This window comes from Thunnus albacares, chromosome 21 (assembly GCF_914725855.1).
Source record: "Thunnus albacares chromosome 21, fThuAlb1.1, whole genome shotgun sequence".
NCBI lineage: Eukaryota > Metazoa > Chordata > Actinopteri > Scombriformes > Scombridae > Thunnus > Thunnus albacares.
Genome location: NC_058126.1, coordinates 17,448,284 through 17,459,865, shown reverse-complemented (window position 1 = coordinate 17,459,865; position 11,582 = coordinate 17,448,284). Strand labels below are relative to the sequence as shown.

At 38.8% G+C, this 11,582-nt stretch overlaps 1 protein-coding gene across 3 annotated transcripts; it reads right to left on the bottom strand.

Annotated features, from left to right (window-relative positions):
- Window positions 1-3,460: 3,460 nt before the first annotated feature.
- On the bottom strand, window positions 3,461-11,313 carry ropn1l (rhophilin associated tail protein 1-like). Of its 3 annotated transcripts, none has more exons than XM_044339417.1 (6): window positions 11,182-11,313; window positions 10,349-10,484; window positions 9,407-9,530; window positions 8,447-8,608; window positions 7,652-7,827; window positions 3,461-4,330 (listed from the first exon to the last, which is right to left on the bottom strand). In XM_044339417.1, the coding sequence occupies exons 2-6, from the start codon at window positions 10,477-10,479 to the stop codon at window positions 4,219-4,221; spliced, it is 705 nt and encodes a 234-aa protein (XP_044195352.1). In that variant the 5' UTR covers window positions 10,480-10,484; window positions 11,182-11,313; the 3' UTR covers window positions 3,461-4,218. The 3 variants fall into 3 exon arrangements, with proteins under 3 accessions (XP_044195352.1, XP_044195351.1, XP_044195353.1); XM_044339416.1 differs by having other exon boundaries at window positions 3,469-4,330; window positions 10,349-10,481; window positions 11,182-11,311; XM_044339418.1 differs by lacking the exon at window positions 3,461-4,330 and adding an exon at window positions 6,579-6,737 and having other exon boundaries at window positions 10,349-10,481; window positions 11,182-11,311.
- Between the last annotated feature and the right edge of the window lie 269 nt (window positions 11,314-11,582).

Sequence of the window (11,582 nt, the reverse complement as noted above, 5' to 3'; positions counted from 1 at the left end):
TTTTCTCAGTAATTAATACATCAGTTTGCTGACATCACCTGCTGTGGAAAAAACAGGTGCATAACAGTCCCAGTGTGTACCTGTTATTATAATACCTTCATCTACCCCCGGCTGAGAGCTCTCCTCTCCTGTGGCTGCTCTATCTCTATGGCATCAGTCTACTGCTGTGTAGGTGACAGTCACTATTAGCACTTCCAGAGATATATATCGGTGAAAAGTTTCAACATTTGGTCAAGACACAATCACCAGAGAAGTGGATGATGGATTAAAATGACTTATCTACAGTTAACAATAGGGTTTGTTAAAAAGTCTCTGGTAGAAGTTTCAAGACTCAAGATTAAAGTGGCCTCAGGCCCAGAAATATACAGGGAATCCAGTACCAGAGCTATTAAGCCTATTGACTCAAGAGTTGTAAAAAAAAAATATATATATATATATGCATTCACATCTTAATTCAGAAAAAGTAACATAAAAAAAGTACATGTGAATCTATTAACAACAATATTATATATATATATATAATGTCAAAAAATCATATAGGCATCACAACTCAGTTGAGAAAACATAACACATATTGATCTGACCTCTGGTCCAACAACTAAAACTTAAATATTCTTACAATCAGTGAGAAAATGGGCAGAAATTAGGGGAAAATTAGGCTGATTTCATTTATTTCCAGCTATTTAAAATCCTTAGTATTTCCTAATATTTTGTCTACCCCCATTGATGTACATGGGGTGGTGGACAAAATATCAAACACACATCTAAGTAAAATGCAACAAAATTTAACAGCACCACAAACTACAGCTTCCAAAATGACCATAAAGTTGAATGCACATGTCTGTAAAACAACAAGAAGCCAAAGAGCTGTCTATGTCACAGTCAGTATATCATTCGGTGTCCGTGATCTATGACACTAATGTACTCTGTAATCAAAGTTGAGTTGTATTCCAGTACACTCTGATCTATCTGCCAGCAGTTCCTGTGCTGCTCAATGAACTGTTCAGTAGGATAAAGCTGCCATAAAAGCAACTTTGCTGCCAGTAAAAAAAAAATTGGCTAACATTGCTTGGTGTTTCTGAATAACTAGTAACTAGAGTTTTGAAATGAAATTCATCAAAATTCTGATGCTTCAATATTGCAAAGTGTAATACGAAACACTGCAAGTAGCCTGGTAACCACAATGAAGAAAAAGGTTTGTCTGTTATATCCCTCAACATTATTCTCTGTCTCATCATTTTTTGTTTTCTATTCTAACATGTTTGGACAGCTGTAAATATTATACTGTGAATCCAAATAATCCACTTGTTCATACAGTGGTTTGTTTGACACACAAAGTGGAGCCAATGAGCCCCATTTAGCTCTAGAAAAATAGCAGAAAACAATTAATTCTGATACCAGTGGCTGATTTAAGATGGACACTCTTCAGCTCCATCAGATTAGTCTCAGGTTCATTTGAAGTCTGAGGTCAGGGTGAGTGAAACAGCTGGTGGGAAATGTGTGGTTCAGTCAAGGACACTTCAAGAGGGCAGATGCCAGTTTCTATGAAGACTTAATCCCAGATCCGCTCCAATATGTCCTACATACACTTTCCCACAATGCACTTGCTGGTGAACTGCAATATACAGTACTGTACTGTATATATCATAAAATACTACAGCATGTCCACTTGAAAGAGTCAGATTTGTTGCCCTCACATTGCCGTAGATGTATCAATATTCTGTGATGTGCACATGAAGTCATGTGGGACTCTAAAGATAAGCTGCAAATAGCACAACATTAGCAACACCATCACTTGCAGAGCCAATTGCATTAGCTCAACCTGAGCTCAGAAGACAGATCCCCTGGACAGATAATCACAGTGAGCTCTTCTGTGACTGCCTGAGTGTGTGTGTGTGTGTGTGTGTGTGTGTGTGCGTGATGTAAATGGTTTATGTCAGGTCCCTGATCCATTACATATTCAAGGCTCTTTCAAACGACTATACTTAGCAAGAGTACGGCACTCCAAAGCTGTTAGATATGAAATCTTTTTTAACCCAGAACCAAAGTAGTTTCATGGCAAATTCAGTTGGGTAGCAAAAACAGGACTGTGTAATTTGATGGCTATTTCTTGCCTGTCTCTTTGCTGCATGTGGCGCAAAATATGTGAACCCATTTCATTTATTTGAAGATGTATGAAAAAGTCATAACTGGTAAATCATAGCTTAAATTGTTTGGAGTTCATCAAGCTACGGTTGCACCTGCCATGAGGTAGTCTAGAGTCTCAAAGCTACATCCCCCTCCAAATAACAGTCAGCAGCCATTCTTGCATGTTGCAGTATTTTTGCATTATTTAGACTTATTTTTGGCTGTATATATCTGATCAGCAATATAAATGCTAACTGAACATTATACGGACCTTATTCTAACAGCAAGCATGTCTTAGGGTCTTGAGAATGGTACAGAAGTGGTTGTTTCAAATATGTCTGCTCTGTATGCCTCCTGTTTTCAGTTTAACTGGCTGCTGGCAGTAGCTCCATGTTTGCTGTACAAACATGAGAGTAGTATCAATCTTCTCATCTAACTCTTGGCAAGAAAGCGTATTTCCCAAAATGTCAAACTACTGCTTAAAATCTGAGGAAGTACCAGTTCTTTTGAAGGCTCTTCATTTGAAATGACTTGTTGGTCTTTGAAAATTAATTCAAACAAATGATCAATAATACATTTCTCTAGCATCCCCTTTCTCAATAGACCTCCTATACGCCCACATCCCATATTCACCTCATAAACACAACATGACCTTGCTGCTGGGAGGTTTAGACAAGCTCCTGCATGCCTCCCCTCATTCAGGCATTCATTTATTCCTCCTAAACCACAAACAGCCAAAACACCCCAACACACCATGGTCTCTTCTACCTGAAGCACGAGTGCCGCACAAAGATCTTCTATGAGTCTCCTCCTCACACAAACACTGACCTGTTTAGGTTTGTGTATGTGTTCGTGTGTGATGATTAAGTAAATGTGTGACTAAAGTTGTGAGTGTTTATGTCAAGGTTTTTAACTGCGCTGCTTGTGTCTAAGAGGATTTTCCTGCAAATATTTTTTCTCTCTCTCTTCATAGCAAAGGCCTAATGTGCTGATTATTAAACACTTGATTAGAAACTCTTCATATTATTGCTTAATCAGTTAATGAGGCCGGAACAGACAACACAGTCTATTCAGAAGCTGAGGACAACACTTAAATCAGGGAACAGAGAAAGCTTTTGCTGGTATCTAAACAGGAGAAATTCAATAGGCCACAATCGGTAATTAACTAATTTTAATCAGCCAGCAATGGCCCTTAATTAAGCTCTTTTTGTGATGTGTGCTCATGTGTGTAAAAAGAAACTCCCAAATACAGCCTTAACAAATCAACTTTATTTGTTATTAGAATATGCTACAAACACTATTAGACCATAGATGGAACTAGTATTAATAATAAATAGAGACATTATTACATACATACATACATAGTTAAGCCATTGAGGTCCTTTGTAGAATACTTAAGTGTGACAGTACAGAGTGACAAGAAAAAGTAAGTCCTCTTGCACAGGAATTAAATGATGTCCCTTTTCACACACTTTTTTACACACGTCACTGTAGTGGTGAGGCTGAATGGTGAAACCAACGTGGAATTGTCTTAAAATGCATTCCCTCCAATAGCTGCTGGACACTGGCATGAAATCCCAGAGTTTACTGAAAGCAGCGGAAGACTCATCCAAATTCTCTCTTGAAACACAAAGTAAATTTATATTTTTTCACAAGGTGTTGGGGTCTCAGTTATTAATTTTGCATCTTCTAATGTGCATCACAGTAAGGATTATGAGATCATTGCTCCATTAAGAAGATAATAAGGCTTAAAGAGAAAAATGCTATCATAATGAGCTGTGGTGCTTTCTTCTTACTTGTCCCACCTCAGCTCCCAGATAGTGATGAGCGTAAATCCATGCTTTAAAACATCCCATGAGGAAAATATGGGTGATACTAATGACATTATGTTCATTCTTTTTCTATTTCTGTTTGTAGCATATTAGTTACATTAGAATCGGTGTACTGGTAGGCGTTTCCAGCTGACTCTCTCTTTTGGTCACACATGATACATGTTGCACCCTGCACTCAACAACAGATCTTTCCAGATCTGGTTCAGTTTTTATCATTCTACATAAAGCTACACTTGTAAAATTTCTCTTTTGTTGGCTCTTATTCAGCTCTTGAGGCTGCTCTGGTAAAGTCTGATGAGTCAGGAGGAGATGAGTCCATATCGTCTCGATGGATGAAATCAAGAGGTTTTATCATCCCCTCTTGGAGTTCCCTGGAACATACAGTATGTTAAATATAGTTAGCCATCTATGACATACTTTTGTACAGTACAATGCAAGCCGTACATATATGACTGAACAGCTAATGCAAATGTCCCACTTAGCTTACATGCTATTGACTTATATACTGTAATCATTTGTAATTTAGGTTATTAGTCTTTCAAAAAATAATAGATGCACAAACAGCCAAGCTTGACAGCAAATTCTAGTCTGATTAAATCATGTAAACAAAGCCCATTAACATTTAAACAATTTAAACTCAACAAATGCTGTCAACAAAGTAGAGTACAGCTGTACAGTAGTAGAGCCGACTGATAAAATATCAACGTTCTGCAGCTTTAATACAGCATGAATCATGTTTTTCTGCATCCTTATCCTGAAATCTGTTACACAACAGCTACAGAGAGGAATGCTACAAGGGAGCCTTTTGTGTCCACTCACTTTTTCCCTGTCTCTTTTGCACTGCCCTGCTACATTTGTCGTGTCTCTGGAGATGTGATGTTATGAGCAAAGCTCAAAAACGATGGCGGTTGTGCAACGAGGTCCAGCCCTGACTGAGATTCCTAAACCACTGACATATTTGCAATGACATCATCTTTTTTTCCAACACCCTATAACAATAGGATATACAGCATGGGAGCTGTATAGTATGACCATTTCACTGGAGGATGCACCTAAGATGAAGTTCAAGTTGCAAAGAAATTTAAGGTGTGCACATGTTCTGTGTAAACTTTTCACTGTTTTACACTGTACACATTAAAGTGTTGAGAAAATAGAAAAACACATTTCAAAACAAATACAAAAATAATGTTTTTATTTTATCTGCCTCGTCTTTGATAGCAGCAGTAATAGTCAACATGTGGTCAGAAAGTCCATAGTGTTGTGCAAGTAAATATGATTACACATTATGATTTACTTGAATTTTCAGAATGACCACACTGTCTAAAGAACTGAAAGTATAGTTGTTTTGTTCATCAACAGATCTAAAGATCCTCAGTATAAACTGAAAGTTCCTGATTAAGTAAAACACTTCCTGGCTTCCTGGAAAATAAATATAACTTTCTGTTTCACTTTTGAATTCAAACTGAGTCATCCAGTCCTGGAAATTGAAATAAATACTGACTTCTACTTTGTGACTCACAGAAGGATCACTGTTTTAAGCCCTGACAAAATTCTTTCTCTCCTGTGTCATATGGGTGGAGAGCCTGCAGTTATGAGGTTATCAGGGATTCTATCTGTTCTCCAATCCCCTTTGACTCGGCCACAGCTGCAATCCTGCAAGGGGTAAGCTTCAGTATGTGTGTGTGTGTGTGTGTGTGTGTGTGTGTGTGTGTGTGTGTGTGTGTGTGTGTGTGTGTGTGTGTGTGTGTGTGTGTGTGTGCGTGTGTGTTTGTGTGTATCTTCCACCCCTAAAACCTACTGCCAACTGTGCCTCAACTGTGAATTCCCACTGATCCTGTTTCCTGTCCTGTCTGATGAAATGCTAACAAAATGACACAACTACATGTCTGTGTGCGTGCACATGCGTGTGTAAGGAAGAGAAACATGTCCATAAGAAAAGCGAGTAATATGATGCCTCTATGACTTACAAGAGACTACGCTCTCACACTGACACATAAAACAGTCTTCAATGTGTAAATGCAAAAGTTCTGAGCTCAAGTTCAGAGAGAGTTGGTGTGAGATTCTAGCATGTGCTAGGTGCATGTGTGTGTGTGTGTGTGTGTTTGTGCCTCTGAGATTTCCTGGCCCTGCATGTGATTTTGTTGGCTGACTAGTGTAATAAACCTGTCTGAGTGTACATTTGTACTTGCCCATTTCCAATATTGCATGGAGGAGTGAACAAAACACAGGGGGTTTTAAGTGCTTAACACGAGCTGAAAATCAGGCTCCTGTGCCCTCAGCGCTTATCTCCTTACCTCTTCTCTTTTTCGTCTGCTGGGCGGAATGAGTATACCAGCAGAGAGGCCAACTGCGGTGAGGCTGCGAGTTGATAGGTTGTGTGTATGATAAATGAACTTTGGCTAACCCAGACATAAGAGAGCAGGCAATAAAAAAAGCATAGACACACTCCACTTGACAGTTTGTGTAAGGCAGCTTTGTGTCTCTCTTGCTGCTCATTAAAAGATTCCAACCTGACTCAAAATAGCAGCCCTGTTCAGCAGGACGATGATGAATAATAGCCTACTGTGCCTGATGCTAACAATTAATGGGACCAATTTCTAGGTAATGAAACAACAGCTGTGCTTGAAGGAGCATTAGTAGGCCCATTTATTAATTGAACACTGTCATTTTGTTACTTCTATTCCTTCCTTCCTGTCCTCCACTGCTTTTCGTCTCTCCGTCCCTCACTTCCTGCTGATGTAGAAGTTGGAAACCTGAATCATGCCGTTCTGCTTGTTGCTGTCGGGCAGAGAAACCAATGCATCAGCGCTACAGCTCTACTCAGCAGAATAAGGATTTTCACAACAGTGAATATCACTATCTCAGAACACCATCTGAAGCCAGGGGACCCAGCTTAGCTCTTAGCCCTGACTGTGCTTCTTAGCCTACCAACATCAGCTGGCAGAAATGTTGGGTCAGACATATTGGCAGCTTACCTTCAGCTTCAAGTCGTTTTAAATGTATTTCCCACATTTTTTTATAAAATGTATCCCTTATGAAACGCTAGGCGTAGTTTTGTAATGCAGTTCTAGTTAACAATTACACTGTGCCTCTACTATACATATATGAGAAGAAACTGTAAAGGCCATAATGTGTAATGTTCAGCAGCACATTAAAAGAAAAGTTGAACTAATCAAACCAAGAGTTCTGTGTTTGCGACCTTACGTGACAAAATAAATAAGGAATATTTGAGAAAAAAAATCTATAAGTAGTAAAATACAAGAGAAAATGGACTTGCTGGTAAATTGCACATGAGTCTTTGAAGTCAAATGAGCCTAAAGAGCAAGTCCAGTTAATACTTCTAGGTATCATATGACTCATATGACAAACTTAATTCACAAAAGACTACAAGAATAAGGACTTTCTTTGAGGTTTGACTGGAGCTGAGTACAAGAGGAACTGGTTCAAATGAAGAAAATAATTATGCTGTTTGAGAAAAGAGAACTGGGTAGCATCTCTTCTGGTGATGCATATGAAATAGCCTAATTTTCCACCGCCTACATCCACCCTGTGTACTGCAAGTGGAGGTAGTGAGGTACGCTACATTTCTAGGGGAGGAGGCGCACACACGCACACACACACACACACACACACGCACGCACACACACACACACACACACACACACACACACACACACACAAACGATACCTACACTTGTGGCTGCAGGCTGCTGAGGAAGTTGTCGATGTGGTCCTGTGGCATGTCTCCGTCCAGGTGAGCCAGGTAGGTGTATAGTTTGACGAAGGTGCTGAACGGGATCCTCGCAGCACCGCCCTCCTCATCCTCTGTCAGGATCTCACATGCAAACTTCAGAGAACTCATGAGGGTCTAAGAGAAAGTGTATTCAGAGACACAGAGGATGAACTGGTAGGATTAGATTAAAAAAAAAAAAAACAGAAACGCGAATACAAAAACATGCATTCAGCATTAACGATGACATCCCATTTGAGCATCAAAGGCACATACTGCTAACACACTTGCATGCGCACACAGTAGCTCACACTGTCATATAGACTGTTGTAAAAAAGCCTCACTACAGTAATACAGAGCATGACTGCCCTCATGTGGTTTAAGTGTTTGTCAGCATCATACACAGCAGCATCCTTTCTAAACTACTGCTTAAAGAAATTCTCTTTGATCTGTCTCTACTGCCCTATCTGCATCTTTGAAGCAAAAGCACTGGCTTAATAGCATTGCAAGGATTCACATAGTCAGGGAAGGATTTATCCAGTCATTCTTTATAGAGCCTGGGGACCCTGATGGAGAAGTCTAGATCATGGATATCTAGATCTAGTTGACTACTGGAAGACTAGATAGTAAGATGAACAAAAAAGGGGCTGCTTGAAGATGTCCAGCTGTGCTTGGCCTCATAGTAAGGTTTTAAGGCTAAACAGAAAGAGTATAAAGTGATATTAGAATTTATATCTGGACTTATGCAACATCTCACCCCTCCCAGAGCACTGCAGCCCAGGGCGAAGAACTCCATGCAGTCAATGTCTGAGCTGAAGCTGCCCAGCGACAGCAGAATCTCCAACTGATTCATGGGTAGACACAGACCCTTCCATTTCTTCTGCAGTTCCTCCTTGCTGCATTTTTGCCCCGGGGACAGCTAGGATTAGGTAGGGGGAGTAGAGGGTTAGGAGAGTGGAGGGGAAAAAAAGTTGTAAAAAAAAAAAAAAAAGAGACAGAAGAGATTATACATAGGCTCTAATACCTCTTTGATGATTCTTTTATGAAAAAAATGAGGTTATCCAGTTTACAAGATGGCTAAAAATATCATGACTAATAATTTGGTATTATTTGCCAATGTAAACAGCAGTATTAGATTTTGGGAGTTGGGCAGCTGTGCGTACTGATTATCTATTTATCAGCAAGATTTCATTTACTTATTGATTTTATGTGGGGAAGCTATAGTAATTAATAATTAAGGACAATTAAGTAAGGATAGATACAGTATGTAAGTAGAGGAGTTTTTTTTTTCATATTTTCTCAAGTAAACATAATTTAAAATGTCACAAAAATGATCTACTCTGCAAAACTAACTGGCTTAAAGTCAGAAACAGAGCAGCATTCACATATGGTTCATACTGTTGCTTAAGTGTTGGCCTTTAAGAAAATATTAATTATTCAGTTCTCTTAATGAATCCACCACACTAAGATACTAGTAGATGCCCCAGGTGAGATAAAATAGGTTTACAATAATATAAAACTTTAATGATCCACATGGGGAAACAGCATCATATGAGGATACACAAAAAAGAATATAAGTGTAAGCAAATGTGGACATATATAACAAATATAATATATAATATAATACAGTACAGGATGCAAATTCAAAGCAGCAACACTGGAAAAATGCAACATATTCAGTACATACTTATGTGTTGTCCTGCTGTTGTGAGAATACCTGTTTGTGGAGAGTCTTGAGTAGACCTGGAGTCAGCCCAGTGTCTGTCTTCTGGGTGGCGACATTCATCTCCAGCCTGTCCTTGACAGGCAGACACTCTCCTTTAGACAGCGCACTGAAGTATCTGGGAAAGGACACAGACATTATTAACACACATACATTATTTAACAGTGTGCTTATCATCCTCTACTTGTCACTCACCCCACCTCCTCCCTAGTCATGCCAATGAAATTAAGTGATAAAAGGACACTTTGTGGGAGTAAATAAGACATAAGTTCACATTATTCAAATTTAATGATGTTTAATGTTCCCATGAGTACCATCAGTTGAATAAATCATATATTGTACTTTTCTTGGTCTGAAGTTTACCAATATTCTTATTATGAATAGGGCATAGTGTGACTTATCTTACTCCACTATTTAAATCATATTTAACAGTGAATTTATAGGCTGTATGGCTTCCAGCAGTTCTGAGAGGCAACACAACCTAATGTTGTTACTTTAATAGCATAACATATTTTAACCCAGGAGACATTTGAATTTCTTTTTGTTTCACCATGTGGCTCACTTTATTTTCTATTACAGTAAACACTGCAAAGCTATAATGGCCAATAACATAGCAGAGGATATGACAGTCCTCAGGGGTACAAAAATCCTTGATATATTTAAATTTCATCCAGTTCTTTCAATGTGCTTTTTCTTTGCTTGGAGAAAGTCAGATAGTTTAACCACTGCAGTAACATGGAAACCCCTGGGATCTAATTATAGCCAGTCAATGCAAAGATGATAGATACACAGGTGAAAAGGGTGTGCCTTTTCATGCAGTTATGCTGCCTGGAGACACCGATTATGGTATTGTTTAAGAGATCAAAATTGGATTAAAACACAACCACATGTACCTGCCCTCTACCCAAGCCAACGTTGACAGAGATTAAGACTTACGCCATAGACCACAGCAGCAAATCCTTGGGCTGTGTTCGGATGGCTGCCTTAGTGAAGTTTTTGAGGATGTCTGGCAGCTCGGGAGGAATGTTGATTTGCTGGGCACAGTAAATTGTGTCTGGAGGAGGCATGACTGCAGTATAAAACATTGCAATATAGTCCAATTAGTAGATGAGATCTAGCAGATAGCAGATCTCACAAAAAATCAAAAAGTGACAACTCCCTGGTCACCAAAAGACCACATTGACAAAAACAAACCATCCAAATAAACATTGTGTGTACAATTCTGGTTCTCTAGTCTTATTTATCCAGTGATGTTGCTGTTACACAGGGAAAGTTTCAGAGGAATATGGAGGAAAACATACTTGAAGCACAAGATATCTATACATATATACAGGCTCAACAAGCTTACAATAACAGATGCAGTTGTTGTCATCAATTTTACAAATCTTTTGAATTAAGGAATAAGAAATAAGGCAGTAAAGCTTATTATGTCTGACTTTGGCATTAGCAATCAGAAAGATGTATTTTATTGTAACAACTACTGAATCTGCTGTACCTTATAAACGATTCATAAGAAAGACTTAAACAGAATTATTACATTTAAGCTACCATTATGGCATACACAATAATGAATTATAACATTTTTTTGGTGATTAACGTTAAATGCATTGTTAACGTTATTACGTTTCTTAACGTTAATTGAGCTTTTTTTGGCCATAACGCTGATTCTGCCAGCTTCAAAGTAAATTGACAAACGTTGGCATACAATCAAGACATTTTTCTAAATTTAACTCTCAGAATACCCTGCGTATTAGAAACTGTTACTTTACCTGGACTGTTGAATGACAAATGCGGGAAAAAAATGCGAAAAGGTGGTCTAGAGTATGTTTGGCTAGCTCAAATACTGTCAATATTGCCCAGCACTTTGTATGGCGGTGCAATTGTCGCTTAGCAACGGCTTCTTCTTGGTTTTTTAAAGTTGTGATTGGCACGTTGTGTTAAGTGCGCCCCCTTCTGCGTAGGATCCAGAGACCGTGTAAACCCTGTTTGGGGAATAAAGTGACATCTATTCATTCCGAATTTTCACTTATTACTCTTACGAACACCAATTTAAAAATCTTCGATGTGCCATACCACTTTGGATTAGTTATGACACTCCAGGGAACAATTACAAGGTGACTTTTAATTAGTCTAGTGGAGGAAGCAGGGTTTTCAGCATCTCTGAAGCAAC